Source organism: Triturus cristatus, chromosome 11 (assembly GCF_964204655.1).
Source record: "Triturus cristatus chromosome 11, aTriCri1.1, whole genome shotgun sequence".
Taxonomy (NCBI): domain Eukaryota; kingdom Metazoa; phylum Chordata; class Amphibia; order Caudata; family Salamandridae; genus Triturus; species Triturus cristatus.
In genome coordinates, this window is record NC_140594.1 from 1,159,704,848 (window position 1) to 1,159,722,594 (window position 17,747).

Below are 17,747 nucleotides of genomic sequence, written 5' to 3' on the forward strand. Positions count from 1 at the left end.
CGGGTGGTTGCGGCAGGCCGTCACCGTTTGCATTGAGAAAGCAAGCGCTTGAGTGGAATATCTACTCCTGCAACAGAAAGAAGCAGCGCTCTCTGGTGCAGTTCGAGCTGATTTTGCAGCCTGGGACAAGCTCTCGGAGCATGAAATCTGTGTGATCAGCACAATGTACCCCCACTCGCGGAACTCTGCAGAGTCCCGTTGAGTTTTTATGTAACTCCATAGAACTTGCCGATTTCTGCCCATCACTAGTAAGCACCTCTTGACTCATCCTGCAGATGACCTGGTTTACCTGTAGCCAGTCTGCAGGAGGCATGGGCATCCTGGGTTCAATAAGAACAAAAGGAACTCATTTCCCAAGTCTTTGTTGGATTTAATGAAAGAGTTAGACCCCCAGAATGAAGTTCAGATATAGCCTACATCAGGACCTCCACGCAAAGGTCCAACTGGATCGGGCCTTTATGCCATATGCTGGAAGTTACTCTCCTCTTTCCCTCTGGGCATCCTTCTGTCGCCTGTCTCTTGGGTAAAAGGTTAGGTCACTGGTGCCAATCTGAGAGCCATGAAAGACTGAGGAGAAGCTACAACTCTTAAAGAAATCTTCTTGTGATGGATTTGTTTCTTTGTGCGTGGGGCACTGTGAGAAACTGAACGATGATTTAGAGAGAAAGCAGGTTAAAACGTCTACAAAATTAGGGCCATATTCCCCAAGCAGTTGCGTCACACTTGCGCCCTGCAATGGGGCGCAAGGTACAACGCAACTATTAATTAAGATTTATCAAGCCACAAAAGTTATGTCACTGCCCATGTCATGAGTGATGTAATATGTGAGGTCATAAGCAGTGCATTGCGGGCGTGTAAGTTATAGTTAGCTCAGGTAATTATAAGCGCTGAATTTCTCTGGTTTTGTACGAGTGAAATCTCAGCCTAACTAGAACGTTCCTCTGACCTTTATTTTTTCCAGTGAATTTCTAAGATATTTCAAGTTCTGTTTCCTAACTAGAACATCCCTGTAACCTTTGGTTTTTAAAGTGAATTTCTATGGTTTTTTAACTAGTAGTCATGTTGCAGAGTGGTGGAGAAAGGGGGCGGTACCTCTAACCAGCCTGTGGGAATCCCACTCTAAGGGACTTACTGGATGTAAGAGGAGGGTTTCTTGGCCCCCAAGGTCCCTCAGCAGCCAAGGGAACTTCATCCTCCAACCAGCAGTGTGCCAGGAGGCACATTTGCAAAGTGGTGGATAAAGGGAGGCGGCCTCCAATAACCTCTCAGTAGTCCTGTTGTGTGGGACTTACTGGAGGTAACAGGAGATGTAGGTGGCCCCCCAAGGACTCTCTGGAGCAAAGGGGACTTTATTCCCCATCCTGCAGTGCCCTGGGGCCCAGCCTCTGCTGTGGGTGCCCTGGTCCTACTGAGGACACCCGCTTTTTAGTGTTGGGGACTGCGGGGCGGGCCTCAAGGCCCCACAGGCCCTGCCGGTTTACCGCCTCCTGTGGGAGCCAGTATTGCTTTTACGCATAGGTGCTAACATGCAGTTCCTTATGCGTAAAAGCAATTGTTCTCAACTTTGAGCAAGCGAGAGCAAAATGCTCTTGCTTGCTCACAGCAGAGCATAGTTTGCTTTGGCTTGGTGGGAGCAGTAAAGCTCCCGCCAAGCAATAGCAAACAGCTATGTCTTAGGGGTGGGCACCCCAGGACTTAGGAGGAACCTTCCCTTAGGGCTGACAGTCCCCAGGGCCAGGTATGGCTTCAGGAGTGTGTTGCATGGTCCCCCTTCTTCCTTGATCAAGGGCCTGCCCTGGGGATGTGGCAGTCCCTGGGACCGCAAACTTTCCTGGAGGGGGGCCACGCATCTCCCTCCCATTTCTTGTAAAGCACTGTGGCCCCAGGGAGGTGATGATCCCTGAGGCCCGGGGGATCAAAAATCCCCTATATCAAAAATGTAAAGCTCCAGGCAGGGTGGTACAGAGGCCCCCCCATTACATCAACCCCGGGGATTTCTCACACACTGCCCTGGCTGTAGTGGACTTCCAAGTTTTGTAACAAACCCTAAAATGGCTTGTTGGCACCGTAGAGTGTGATCGCAAGTTTTCTTGCATTGAACCACAGATGGCTGCTAGCTGTCCATTGTCACATTTCCTGTAAGAAAAGACTCACGACAGGGACACTGGCACCTATCATGCCACTGTTCTAGGATGTGGCGTGTTGTCGGCATAAATTTGAAAGCAAAGGCCATGAGGTGAAATCAAATGTGCAAATAGGGCCAATAGATGTAGAAAGACCCTGGCCAAAGGGCAAACCCCTGGGGTACTCGAGAGCCTTAAATGGGACAAGATTAGCGAACCTGTCCCAGCTAGCCCTACTGGTCCAGGCAGAGAGGGAAAGAGAGAGAGATAGAGACAGAGAGAGAGACAAAGAGAGAGCAAAAAAAAATGCAAGAGAAAGAGAGTGAATGAGAGACGAAGTGAGAGAGATAGAGGAAGAAAGAGAGTGAGAGGAAGAGAGAGAAAAAGAAAGAGCAGACCCCTGGGGGTACTCTGCAGCCTTAAATGCAACGAGCTTAGAGAACCTGTCCTACTTAACCTTACCGGTCCAGGCAGAGAGGGAAAGAGAGAGAGATAGAGACAGAGAGAGAGACACAGAGAGAGCGAAAGGAAATGCAAGAGAAAGAGAGTGAATGAGAGACGAAGTGAGAGAGATAGAGGAAGAAAGAGAGTGAGGGGAAGAGAGAGAAAAAGTAAGAGCAGACCCCTGGGGGTACTCTGCAGCCTTAAATGCAACAAGCTTAGCGAACCTGTCCCAGCTAGCCTCACTGGTCCAGTTCTGTCCTTCTCACCCACAAATTTAAAATCCTCTCTCTTTCAATGCAGACCTGGTACATGCTATCACATGTAGTGGACAGACCCAGTACATTTAAAGCTCATACATGTTGTGGGCACAGTTACATGTTTATTGTGAACCTTCCAAAGCCTGCAGTTTTCAAACAATTGATCCCCCAATATTATCAATTCCTTCCACTTTCCATTTTTGGAGCGGAATTTAGTTACTCCGGGCGCCCATCCCTATGGGTCAGATAAATTAAAGGGGACGTTGATATGGAGTAGGGTGAAGGGGGTCTTTATTTTTATTTACAGAAAACCCTTCTCTGTTTTCAAGGGGGTTGGCCATTTATCTAATTGGGCATTTCCCTGGGAGATGAAGGCACTGGAGGATGCCTTGAAGTACGACAGACGCTGTCTTTGTGTCCAGCTCCCGGCACATAACAGGTGATTTGCTCTCTCCATGTGCGCTGTAGAATGAAGCACACGTGGGAAGTGCAATATACGAGGAGAAATATAACATTTCTCTTCGTATCGCCTGTTTAAGACCAGGCATTTTCTGGTCTTATTTTTAGCACTGCTCCATACCTTGTAAATGATATGGCAGTGAAAAAAAGCAATGGGTGTTGTGGCGGAACGCCCACTGCCACAACCACTGCCCGCCCCTTCATGCTAAGCGCTGCATAAATAGGGGCATTATTTACAAGGCAACATCAAGCCAAGTTAAGTGTCTTAACGCCACCTTGTAAATAAGGCGAAGGACTTAACACCACCAGAACGTCGCAAAAGGTGATGTTCTGGGGGCGTTAACGCCTTGTAAATATGCCCCACAGAGAGAGAAAGAGAGCCAGAGGGAATAAGAGAGAGAGAATTGTTGCATCTTGGCTTGCAAGCCATTGCATGAATGTGTTCTGTTACGTTGTGTGAGCTCGAGGGGATTCCATGACGGATGGAAGAATGCGTGGTTTGAGTGAAGGGGCGGTTGAAGGACATTGGATGGAGTGAACGTGCAGACCGATGGGGCGCTTGTAAGGAACTAACTTCTCTTCAATAAATAAGTGAACTTGGATAATCAAACAGCTTGTCCGTTTTCCTTCGGACCAATCCAACTTACTAAAAGAATGAAAGAGGGAGTGAGAAAGATAGAGTAAGACAGAAAGAGAGTGAGAAGATGAAAGAGAAAGATCAAGTGAGTGAGAGTGCAAGAGAGTGAAACGGAGCAAGAGAGAACACAATAGAGAGACAGAGAGAGGGAGAGAGATTGAGATACAAAAAGACAAAGTGAGAGAGAGAAAGAGACGGCGGAGAGAGAAATAGAGAACAAAATAGACAAATACAGAGAGGAGGAGACAGAAAAAAGAGAGTGAGAAAGTGTGCGCGAGAGAGAGCAAGATACAACTCGAGGGAGAGAGAAAGAGAGGTAAAGTGAATCACAGAGCGACAAAGAGAAGGAGTGTGATATTGAAGTAATGGTTATTTGGGACTTGGAGGTCAATGAATTGTCAGATATGTATCAACCACCCAAATGTATATTATCAATCAACCAAGTGGAGATTACTATGTGGGCAGATTCATGTTCACCGTTCACCATCATAGACAAGCATATGTGGCTATCCGTTGGCAAGAACAATCTATTATCACCTGATGTGGAACCTGTCGGATATGGGGGTAACAAACTCCCTGTCTTAGGATACTTTGTTGGCAACATATCTTACAAGGGTAGGAACACGCAAGCTAAAATTTATGTGGTTGACAAAGGTAGAGCCTTGTTGGGGTGAAAGAACAAAAAGGGTTGGGAATGATTCTTGAGCCCAATCATTCTAACCAGGTATTACTTACAGATGATCCTCACATGTTAAGTTGGGAAGTAAAATATCCTGAGTTGTTTAAAGCCAAGCTTGGTTGTTTAAATAAATTTGAACATCGCATTATACTAAAATCTGATGCTAGGCCTGTTGTCCACAAAGTTCGAAATGTTCCTCGGATATTAAGACCACAATTAAAGTTAGAACTTGATAGATTATGTAATGAGAATATAATAGAGCCTATTGAAGCATCTGAATGGCTTAGTCCAGTGGTTTTAGCACGCAAACCCAATGGAAATTTGCGTATATGTGTTGACTTAAGAGATTTGAATAAGAACATATGGATAGATCGTCATCCTCTCCCACGTATCAATGAAATGATAGCTTGTGTTAGGAATGCCAAATACTTTTCAACAATCGATTTGTCTAATGCATATCACCAGATAAAATTACACCCTACCTTGCGTCATCTCACATCTTTTATCACTCCTGAGGGGGCATTTCAATTTCTTAGAATGCCTTTTGGTTTGGCTTCTGCGGCAGCAGTTTTTCAAAGAATCATGTGTAGTATCCTCAAAGGTGTAAACAACATGCTAGTTTTTCAAGATGATGTGCTTGTATGGGGAAAAGATATGTTAACTCATGATGCAATTTTGGATGATGTCTTAAGGAAACTTCAACAAGCTGGTTTGACGCTTTCAGCTGATAAATGTAAATTTGCCATAACTCAGATCGACTATTTAGGTCACACTTTGTCAGCTGATGGTGTCAAACCTAAGAAGAACCTCTTGGATGCGATTAATAATGCTCCGTCTCCTGTTGATAAGGAACAACTTCGCTCATTTTTGGGGTTAGTGGAGTATTACTCTAAATTTGTAAATAATTTCGCATCCAAACTGCATTGTTTGAGGCTTCTAATGAAGAAAGGTGTAAACTTTGAATGGAGCCCGGATTGTCAAACGGCATTTGACAACCTTAAAAAAGACATCAGTCAAGCAGTGGCTCTTAAACCATATGATCCCCACAACAAATCCATCATTGTGGTAGATGCCAGTTCTTATGGGTTGGGTGCTGTTTTGATGCAGAAAAATGGTACTAATGAGTGGGTTGTTGCATTTGCCTCCCCCACTTTAAAAGGTGCGGAAGCAACTTACTCCGTGATCGAAAAGGAAGCCCTTGCGTGTTTTTGGGGTATTAACCATTTCTGGGCATATATTTGGGATACTCAATTTGAATTAAGGACTGATCACAAGCCCTTAATAGATATATGCACGACCAAAGGAGCAGGGAAGGCCACCCCCAGAATTGCGAAGTGGTTGTACAAACTTCAAGAATATGACTTTCAAGTAGTTTATGTACCTGGCCTAAAAAATATTAATGCGGACTGCTTATCACGGTTACCTCTTCCAGAAGTTTCTGAGGAGGACTTTCCTTTCATGGACCTTGATGATGATTATTTGATAGCTTCGGTTGAGGAAGTTTGCAATGGTGCAATTAGTTTAGAGGAATGGCAACAGGCAACTTTAACAGACCCGGCATTACAACGTATTGTTTCGTGTTTGGGTAAACGTTATAATCATCAGATTTTGGACAACATGGAGTTACCTGATTACAAAATGGTTTGGTCTGAGTTATTTGTTGAATCATCAACGGGCATAGTAAGAAGAACTGATAAATTAGTGGTGCCTTTGAGTTTACGCCATAGATTGTTGGAACTTTTACATGAGGGACACCCCGGTATGTCCAGCATGAAGAAGAGAGCAAGATGTGATTTTTGGTGGCCTGGAATTGATAAGGACATTGACAGATTTGTGAGGAACTGTGTAGCTTGCATGTGTAGTGACAAATCTCACATATCACAGGACATCACCATTGCACCTACTGTATTTCCGGATAAACCGTGGCATAAGTTAGCAATGGACATTTGTGGTCCATTCAGTACTGGTTACATAATGGGTAAATTTGCTTTGGTGCTGATGGATTATTATACCAAATGGCCTGAAGTTGCTTTTGTTAGGGAAATCAAGGCATCTAATGTCATATGTTTTTGTGAGGACATTTTTCACAGAGAAGGTTAACCGGAAAGCATTACCACAGACAATGGTCCACAATTTCTAGCCAATGAATTTCAGGAATACATGAAAGTTCATGGAATTAAACATATTACTACTGCAGTGTACAACCCTAGGAGTAATGGGATGGTAGAGAGATTCAACCGGGTATTGAAGGAGTGTATACAGTTGGCTGAAACAGAGTGAGAGGATTGCAGGTTATCGGTTAAGAAAATGTTGTGGAATTACCGCAACACTCCTCATTCAGCTACTAGGGAGACTCCTTTCAGTCTTCTTAAAGAAAGATTAGCATGTAGTAAAATCACTCCTGCTTGGATGCATAGGGAAAGTGTGAGGGAGGTTCCTAGGGAAACTATAAGGCAAAGAGTTGAAGATTATCAATACAAATATGTTGTGAGACATAATAGTAAAATTAAAGGGCAAATGCGATCAATCAGAGTAGGGGATTGGGTGAGAACTTCACTTGAGGGATTGCCCAGAATGGGAATGTCCAGATGGTCTAAACCCAAGGAGGTTTTGGAAACTAAGGGGAATTGTGTTAGGTTAAGTGATGGTAGATGGTGGAATCTCAGAAAGGTGACGTTATGTAATGACCTTGAATCTAGAGTTTGGACTAATGTGGAGGACAGTGTCCATTCTCCAAAACCCTGTGATCCCAATTTGGTTCCCACAAATAATAAGGTTGGTGATGAATCATCTGTTGCACATCAAGCTGGTTATAGAAGATTATCTGGGCGAATCATTCATAAACCAGTGTGGCAAAAAGATTATATGTGTTCCTAACCATGTTGAAGTCATGTTTTGTAGGAAGTAATATGTTTCTAAGTCTGAGCAGTTGGTCATTGTAACAAATGTTTATCTATATTAATTTATTGTGATATTTTATTGAGTTTTCCAAATTTGTCTTAGCTAGTTTTTTTTTGTTTAAAATTGTAAATAGTTTTTGTATTTGTTTTTGAAGGAAGGAGATGTGTTGCATCTTGGCTTGCAAGCCATTGCATGAATGTGTTCTGTTACGTTGTGTGAGCTCGAGGGGATTCCATGACGGATGGAAGAATGCGTGGTTTGAGTGAAGGGGCGGTTGAAGGACATTGGATGGAGTGAACGTGCAGACCGATGGGGCGCTTGTAAGGAACTAACTTCTCTTCAATAAATAAGTGAACTTGGATAATCAAACAGCTTGTCCGTTTTCCTTCGGACCAATCCAACTTACAAAAAGGATGAAAGAGGGAGTGAGAAAGATAGAGTAAGACAGAAAGAGAGTGAGAAGATGAAAGAGAAAGATCAAGTGAGTGAGAGTGCAAGAGAGTGAAACGGAGCAAGAGAGAACACAATAGAGAGACAGAGAGAGGGAGAGAGATTGAGATACAAAAAGACAAAGTGAGAGAGAGAAAGAGACGGCAGAGAGAGAAATAGAGAACAAAATAGACAAATACAGAGAGGAGGAGACAGAAAAAAGAGAGTGAGAAAGTGTGCGCGAGAGAGAGCAAGATACAACTCGAGGGAGAAAGAAAGAGAGGTAAAGTAAATCACAGAGCGACAAAGAAAAGGAGTGCGAGACCAAGAGAGAGAGTGAGGGAGAGAAAGAGATAAAGAGAGAAAGAGAGAGATGCGGAGAGAGAGAGAGAGACAAAAAATGGAAGAGCAAGAGAAAGATAGAGAGAGAACAAGAGAGAGAAAGAAGGAGAGAGAGAGAGGAAGAGAGAGAAACCACCAGAGTGAGAGAGAGAGAGAGAGAGAGACAGAGACAGAGAGAGAGTGAGAGAGAGTGAGAGAGAGAGAGAAGGTGAGAGAGACAGGGAGAGAGATAGAGAGGGAGCGAGCGAGCGAGAGAGAAAGTGAGATCAAGAGAATGAAAAGGGACAGCGACAGGAAGAGAGCTGGGGCTCAGCTTGTATTTGGTTCCCAGTCCAGCCTAGGAATCAGGTCATATAGCAAGTAATATTTTATGTAAATCCATTTTTTAATCCCGGAGCGTGGCTGTCTTGTCAGAATATTCTTTTTCCCAAACAATCATACATAATATACAGACACAGAAGGCTCTTGGAGAGCGGTCGTCATCTGTGGGCCTCTTAACTTGTCCTTCACATTATGCTGGGCCAGCTTCCCTCACCCATTGGCTCTCTTCACCTCGACTGACTCCCAAAGCGTATGCACATTCCAACTAAAAATAGTTCCTTTCTCTTTAGCCGGAAAGCTGGTTCAAATTGCGCTGTTTATTTTATATATATATTTTTTATCTTTACATAACTGCTATTTCTTTTGCCTGCAGCTTTGCTGTTCAGATGGTGGTTTGTTTCTTGTGTCCTTTCTAAAGTTGCTGTTATGAAGTATGGAAGTGTCATTGTAACATTCAATCAGGGTTAGAATAACAATACAATGGGAACTGAGAAGCTCATTTCCAAAACATCACTATTGAAATAACCATATAAATCATTATTTTTCAAATTTTTCATTTTTATTGCATGCGTGTGACATCCACGTTTAGCAGTCAGATTTTTTCTGTTTTCTTTTTGAGGTGTATGCTTGCAATAAAAGTATTCAGAAGTTGCACTAGATTGCCACGACCAGACAATTTCGTTTTGCCAATGCTTGGTAACACAAGCTGTATTGAATAACTAATACACCCAAGCATCTTTGCCAGAGATGGAGCATGTGAGTAAGATCCAGAATTTGCCCCGATGACGTCAGTGAGAGTCTGTGATGTGGATGGATAGAGCTACAGGTGACCAATTGGGTTTACACTCCTGGTTTTAATGCTCATTCTCATCTGTGATTGGCTGTTTCAAAGCCAGGATACAGGAGCACAGCCCTTGCAGGTGCTTCAAATAGAAACATAGCGATGTTGCTCAAAGTGCAAACACCAACATATCTTTCATGTTCAGTTTTCAGGAAGTGCACAAGCTCTGCTTGGGTGCTGCACTCCCGTGGGGGCCACTTCTCGGCGCTATGACCAGCTGCCATTCTCTAATCACACTCGAAGGGAAGCTGCAGGGAGATCCTCTGGACCTGAAGATGTTTGAATCCACCAACTGGGTAACGTTTTTGAGCTTTCAGAAGAGTTTACATTTATGGATATAAAAGTTCAAAAGGACATTATTTGGCTTAAGGATCAGACTTACTCCCATGACCAAAAAAAATAAAACTAACTAAAGGCATGTCAGGTTGTTTACTGTTTTGGTGAAGAGGGGTGTGCAGCCTGTTCCTGTGGCCAACACAGTCAGAAGGTGCACAGAGGTAGGATCTGTGTCCAGCAGTCGGCGGAGCCAGTGGTTCTGGGAACAGCTGTAATTTTTCTTCACTTACAAGACACCATCATAACCGTCCCGCTGCTTCCTAAACACCATCACTACCATCCCGCTGCTTCACCTAAACACCATCATTACCGTCCCGCTGCTTCACCTAAACACCATCATTACCGTCCCGCTACTTCACCTAAACACCATCATTACCGTTCTGCTGCTTCACCTAAACACCATCATTACCGTTCTGCTGCTTGCTAAACACCATCACTTACGTCCCGCTGCTTCACCTAAACACCATCATTACCGTCCCGCTGCTTCACCTAAACACCATCATTACCGTCCCGCTGCTTCACCTAAACACCATCATAACCGTCCCGCTGCTTCACCTAAACACCATCCTTACCATCCCGCTACTTCACCTAAACACCATCATTACCGCCCCGGTGCTTCCTAAACACCATCATGACCATCCGGCTGCTTCCTAAACACCATCACTACCGCCCGCTGCTTCACCTAAACACCATCATTACCATCCCGCTGCTTCACCTAAACACCATCATTATCGTTCCGCTGCTTCCTAACCACCATCATTACCGCCCGCTGCTTCACCTAAACACAATCCTTACCGTCCTGCTACTTCACCTAAACACCATCATTACCGCCCGCTGCTTCCTAAACACCATCACTACCGTCCCGCTGCTTCACCTAAACACCATCATTACCATCCCGCTGCTTCACCTAAACACCATCATTATCGTTCCGCTGCTTCCTAAACGCCATCACTACCGGCCCGCTGCTTCCTAACCACCATCATTACCGCCCGCTGCTTCACCTAAACACAATCCTTACCGTCCTGCTACTTCACCTAAACACCATCGTTACCGCCCGCTGCTTCCTAAACACCATCACTACCGTCCCGCTGCTTCACCTAAACACCATCATTACCGTCCCGCTACTTCACCTAAACACCATCATTACCGTCCCGCTGCTTCCTAAACACCATCATGACCATCCCGCTGCTTCCTAAACACCATCACTACCGCCCCGCTGCTTCCTAAACACCATCGTTACTGCCGGCTGCTTCACCTAAACACCATCATTACCATCCCGCTGATTCACCCAAACACCATCATTACCGTCCCGCTGCTTCATAAACACCATCATTACCATTCCGCTGCTTCCTAAACACCATCACTACCGGCCCGCTGCTTCCTAACCACCATCATTACCGCCCGCTGCTTCACCTAAACACCATCCTTACTGTCCCGCTACTTCACCTAAACACCATCATTACCGCCCGCTGCTTCACCTAAACACCATCAATACCGTTACTCTGCTTCACCTAAACACCATCATTAGCGTCCCGTTGCTTCACCTAAACACCATCATTACCGTCCCGCTGCTTCACCTAAACACCATCATTACCGTCCAACTGCTTCCTAAACACCATCATTACCGTCCTGCTGCTTCCTAAACACCATCACTACCATCCAACTGCTTCCTAAACACCATCATTACCGTTCTGCTGCTTCCTAAACACCATCACTACCATCCAACTGCTTCCTAAACACCATCATTACCGTCCCGCTGCTTCCTAAACACCATCATTACCGTACCGCTGCTTCCTAAACACCATCATTACCGTACCGCTGCTTCCTAAACACCATCATTACCGTCCCGCTGCTTCATAAACACCATCATTACTGTTCCGCTGCTTCCTAAACACCATCACTACCACCCGCTGCTTCACCTAAACACCATCACTACCGTCCCGCTGCTTCACCTAAACACCATCACTACCGTCCCGCTGCTTCACCTAAACACCATCATTAATGTCCCGCTGCTTCACCTAAACACCATCATAACCGTCCCGCTGCTTCCTAAACACCATCATAACCGTCCCGCTGCTTCCTAAACACCATCATTACCGTCCCGCTGCTTCACCTAAACACCATCCTTACCATCCCGCTACTTCACCTAAACACCATCATTACCGCCCCGGTGCTTCCTAAACACCATCATGACCATCCGGCTGCTTCCTAAACACCATCACTACCGCCCGCTGCTTCACCTAAACACCATCATTACCATCCCGCTGCTTCACCTAAACACCATCATTCTCGTTCCGCTGCTTCCTAACCACCATCATTACCGCCCGCTGCTTCACCTAAACACAATCCTTACCGTCCTGCTACTTCACCTAAACACCATCATTACCGCCCGCTGCTTCCTAAACACCATCACTACCGTCCCGCTGCTTCACCTAAACACCATCATTACCATCCCGCTGCTTCACCTAAACACCATCATTATCGTTCCGCTGCTTCCTAAACACCATCACTACCGGCCCGCTGCTTCCTAACCACCATCATTACCGCCCACTGCTTCACCTAAACACAATCCTTACTGTCCTGCTACTTCACCTAAACACCATCATTACCGCCCGCTGCTTCCTAAACCCCATCACTACCGTCCCGCTGCTTCACCTAAACACCATCATTACCGTCCCGCTACTTCACCTAAACACCATCATTACCGTCCCGCTGCTTCCTAAACACCATCATGACCATCCCGCTGCTTCCTAAACACCATCACTACCGCCCCGCTGCTTCCTAAACACCATCGTTACTGCCGGCTGCTTCACCTAAACACCATCATTACCATCCCGCTGCTTCACCCAAACACCATCATTACCGTCCCGCTGCTTCATAAACACCATCATTACCGTTCCGCTGCTTCCTAAACACCATCACTACCGGCCCGCTGCTTCCTAACCACCATCATTACCGCCCGCTGCTTCACCTAAACACCATCCTTACTGTCCCGCTACTTCACCTAAACACCATCATTACCGCCCGCTGCTTCACCTAAACACCATCATTACCGTTACTCTGCTTCACCTAAACACCATCATTAGCGTCCCGTTGCTTCACCTAAACACCATCATTACCGTCCCGCTGCTTCACCTAAACACCATCATTACCGTCCAACTGCTTCCTAAACACCATCATTACCGTCCTGCTGCTTCCTAAACACCATCACTACCATCCAACTGCTTCCTAAACACCATCATTACCGTCCCGCTGCTTCCTAAACACCATCATTACCATACCGCTGCTTCCTAAACACCATCATTACCGTCCCGCTGCTTCATAAACACCATCATTACTGTTCCGCTGCTTCCTAAACACCATCACTATCGTCCCGTTGCTTCCTACACACCATCACTATCGTCCCGCTGCTTCATAAACACCATCATTACCGTACCGCTGCTTTCTAAACACCATCATTACCGTCCCGCTGCTTCATAAACACCATCATTACCGTTCCGCTGCTTTCTAAACACCATCACTACCGTCCCGCTGCTTCCTATACACCATCATTACCGTCCCGCTACTTCATAAACACCATCATTACCGTTCCGCTGCTTCATAAACACCATCACTACCGTCCCGCTGCTTCATAAACACCATCATTACCGTTCCGCTGCTTTCTAAACACCATCATTACCGTCCCGCTGCTTCATAAACACCATCATTACCGTTCCGCTGCTTTCTAAACACCATCACTACCGTCCCGCTGCTTCCTATACACCATCATTACCGTCCCGCTGCTTCATAAACACCATCACTACTATCCCGCTGATTCCTAAACACCATCATTACCGTCCCGCTGCTTCCTAAACACCATCACTACCGTCCCACTACCGTCCCGCTGCTTCCTAAACACCATCATTACCGTTCCGCTGCTTTCTAAACACCATCACTACCATCCCGCTGCTTCACCTAAATACCGTCATTATCGTCCAGCTGCTTTCAAAACACCATCACTACAGTCCCGCTGCTTCCTAAACACCATCACCACCATCCCGCTGCTTCCAAAACACCATCAATACTATGCGGCTGCTTCCTAAACACCATCACTACCCTCTTGCTGCTTCCCTACTGCTGGCAATGAATCGCAAAAGATGAAAGTACATAGGATTGTGGGAAACACTGGGCCAAGTCCCGCAACAAGAGTCATCCATGTGTTGGCTCGCTGCATGCACCTCCTCTGAGGAAGACCATGCAGCTTGTGCTAAAAGCAAGGCAGAAGGTAAGGTTGGCCAACTACTTGGATTTTGCCATGCCCCTAAACACTTTAAATAGTTGCGATGCATCCCGTGAGAGCGGCAAGGATACGCCCTTGAATCTTATCACCTACCTGCAAATACCATCATTTTCCACATATTTCACTCCACTTGGAGTGGGCTCCAAACATGTCCTTATCTCAAGAAGTTTATCCAGATATGCTAATAAGTGGCCAGGTCTCTCTTATCCTTAAAAATCCCAGTCCTCATCGAAATATACTTCACACCTAGAGCGGAGAATCCAGTCTCCTCTGGTTAGGTAAAGGTATATACAAGTGTACAGCAATCGAATCAAACCTTTTTCATTTCTACTGAACACCTGCTTACGGAACGCTAACCTGGACTGCATCCAGGGTTGAGCATCGAAACACCCACACAGAATCCCCAGACATTGTCTGTCCCATTTGGATAAAGGTGAATCCTGTTTACTATTGTCAATACTGTTGATCACAGCAGGCTGACTCTTGAGATCGAGCTCCATGTGGGCTTTGGTGACAAGATCTCAAGTTAGTTCTCCTCCTCTCTTTCCAATCAACATAAATTTCTAAAGACTATGGGCCCGATTCACAGAACTAACTTAAGACAAAATCCTAAACTTACTACCATTTTGGTATTCATAGAAGGCACTTACTCATTTTGGTATTCACAGAATACACTTACTCACTTCGGTATTCACAGAAGTTAGGAGTCCTAACTTTAGGACTCCTAAATGCCTTCTGTGAATACCGAAAGTCTTAAAATTAGGATTTTTGTCAGTTTAGGAGTCCTAAAGTTAGGACCCCTAACTTTACTACTACTAAACTGAGAAAAATCCAAATTTTAAGGCTTTCGCTATTCACAAAAGGCATTTAGGAGTCCTAAAGTTAGGACTCCTAACTTCTGTGAATACCGAAGTGAGTAAGTGCCTTCTGTGAATACCAAAATGGTAGTAAGTTTAGGATTTTGTCTTAAGTTAGTTCTGTGAATCGGGCCCAGAGAGAGTCATCTCAGGAACATCCTCAATGCTGCTGATGCTCCTCAGGGATCGATTCTTGTCCCTCTTCTGCCCCGGAGCTGCTGAGTGTGAACTTTGAAGAACTGGGTGTCTTCGTTCACCCACAAGGATATGACTCACAGTCGTTCTACTGAGAATCTCTTCCCGCTGCGCTCATGTCTTGAAAACTAAAGGTTAAGGTGACGTTATAGTTAGGTATGGCAATAAGATATTAGTGTACATTAAAAGAAGAAAAGAAAATTAATTGAAAAACTAAGATTAAAGTGAGGTTATAGTTAGGTATGATAATAAGATCTTAGCTTACATTGAGCTATCACTATTCACTATGGACGAGCTGAGGAAGAGACCTCTTTGTACACAACACCTCTTTCTTATTCATTCTCATGAACCTACACATTACACTGCTCTGGCTCACTTTAGGATTCGTAGAGAATTTGTTTCAAATATTATACAATTCCACATTTTGTATGTGGTTCAAAACTAAAGTTTGCTTCACGCTCATAAATGTTGTTGTTTTCTTTGTTAGGAAATTATGGATTTTCGATCAGAAATCAGTGACAGAATGGAATCACAAAATGCAATAATTATGCCAGGACCTAAGGCCGAGCAGGTATGTTCTTAAAAAACACCCACAACTTTTTAATTCCCAGTGCAGTTTAGTAGTCTATGCCCAAGGAATTATCAGCTTGCAAGGAGCTCAAAATTTTGATGTACAATAAACCTACATTGGCAGAGGCAACAGGCCTGCCTTTATTTGGTCTTGGCTACAGACAACTTTTGGAGACCTTTGTTTCTGCTACATCACATGCACTTACAGTGAGGTTCAAGTCAATCCTTTGCTGGTGATTGGAAGGTGTTTTAACTGTTTCACTTTCCTGCGCCTGATTCACTTGCTCTCCTCTATTTTCTTATTCATCCAACCCAGATGCATGTTGGCCTCACAATATTATGATGCTGTGTCCATCCATTTGTGACGTCAGACCTTGCTTCTCTGCAATGTTGCGAGTGGACTATTTCCTCTGTCAATCTTTCTCTCTGTTCTCCCTCCCCCACCTCCCTAGCATCTCCTTGCTTCACTAGCCACTTGTCTGTTTATTTATTTATTTTTTTATTGTGCAGCACACTAGATAAGATGGCTGTTGACCATCTTAAAAAAGTTTTCTGACCTGTCCAAAATGATCACCCTCTTGGGGCACATTTCTAATCATGACATGAATGGTAAATCACCCTGGCACTGGCAGGCCTTGCAGCAATGATTCCCCTCTCATGGCTCCTGCCACGGTGGAGAAGCCCACATCACCATGGCAGAGTGCTAAGCGGAGTGCCAAAAACTCAGTTAACTCCGCCGGCGGAGCGCAGTTCAACGCCCACTCTTAGTTATAATATAGCATATAATTTACCACTAGGAGCAGTAGAGGCAGCCCAGCTGTCAGTGCTTAATTTGTGATATAATGAGTGCCGGTGCCCAAAGCTCTGCTCGGAAACCCGCGGGCGATGCTTTTAAAAATGGGTGCAATGAATACCAAGGCTGCGAGTCTTGAATCATCCTCATGGCTTTCCCATTTATAAACACTAATTTGTGGAAGTTAATGTCGATAACTGTAGAAATCATGCTAACATGAGGCTAAGTTATTTCTGTCGTCTGTCTTTAATGTGACGTTGCCCTACACCACATGCCTAACTTTGATGTTTCATTCTCTTCTAGAACAAATATTATTTGGCTCCAGGCAGCAAGTAGAAGACTGCTGAATGTTCTGAAATAAATATAACGTTTTCAAGGCTGAGTCTATCTGTCTCAGGCTGAATACCTTACTATATAACCATTGGGTCCCAATGTGCCTGACGCTGTAAATACAGCATCCCATGTAATAGCGAGAGAATCGTCCAATGCTTTATAAATGTTTCTCTTTTCTTGATTTCTACTGGTTAAGCGTATCAGAGCCATGTATAAAATAACGTGATTTTATGCCGTAAAGTCTTTCCCCCATGCTAAGAAGGCAAAAATCTGCTAGTTTTGTCTCCGCAATCTCCTGACTTTCTGATTTTCTGTAATTCTAGGTTAGCACTTTGATTGAATCTCTATTTGACTAACTGGAATTTGTCCCTTTGTACTTTTAATAAACCCACAACTCCACTATTGAATTTCCATTCACAAGAAAGATAGGTTCATCTGGGAGCACCAAGGTTCATATCAGGACGGCAGCACTCCCTGCCCTGATAGATCAGCATGCCCGGGGTTCAATATATTTGTGTGGGTTTGCGTGCTGACACATTCCCTAGCAGACGCTCCCTGACCCTTCATCTCACTACTGCTCCGTGCTCCTTCATTCTCTCTTGGTGGCGGTTTTCAGGGCCGGACAAGCCGTAGCGGGCAACAGGCATTTTCCCGGTTGGCTGGTTTTGGACCAGTGGGGGCCAGTTTTATTACTGGGGTCCGGTTCTGCAGCAGTGTTGCAATATCAGCTCCCTGTAACAAAAGTGGGAGTGGTGCTTCTCACGAGCACCTCCCCTCCCCCACTAGTGGGGCCAGGCGAGCAGATTGTCAGGGTTCATTGCTGTTCCCCGTCCGGCCGTGGCAGTTTTCCGTCTTTCTCATCCTCCTTCTATCCCAATTGAGTGTTTTCCATCTATTGCTTGTGGTCAATGTCTGAAGAGGAACAATAAGTGCTGGTTCCCAAACATGAGT

The 17,747-nt window shown here is 44.9% G+C and overlaps 1 protein-coding gene across 2 annotated transcripts in view; it reads left to right on the forward strand.

Annotated features, from left to right (window-relative positions):
* Positions 1-17,747, forward strand: part of LOC146788635 (putative cation-transporting ATPase 13A4) — a 348,080-nt gene that overhangs the window by 154,649 nt on the left and 175,684 nt on the right. For both annotated transcript variants that reach the window (XM_085635825.1, XM_085635826.1), the window contains exons 14-15: positions 9,579-9,729; positions 15,588-15,671. In XM_085635825.1, coding sequence (XP_085491951.1) covers positions 9,579-9,729; positions 15,588-15,671 — 235 coding nt within the window. The remainder of the gene's footprint in view (positions 1-9,578; positions 9,730-15,587; positions 15,672-17,747) is intronic.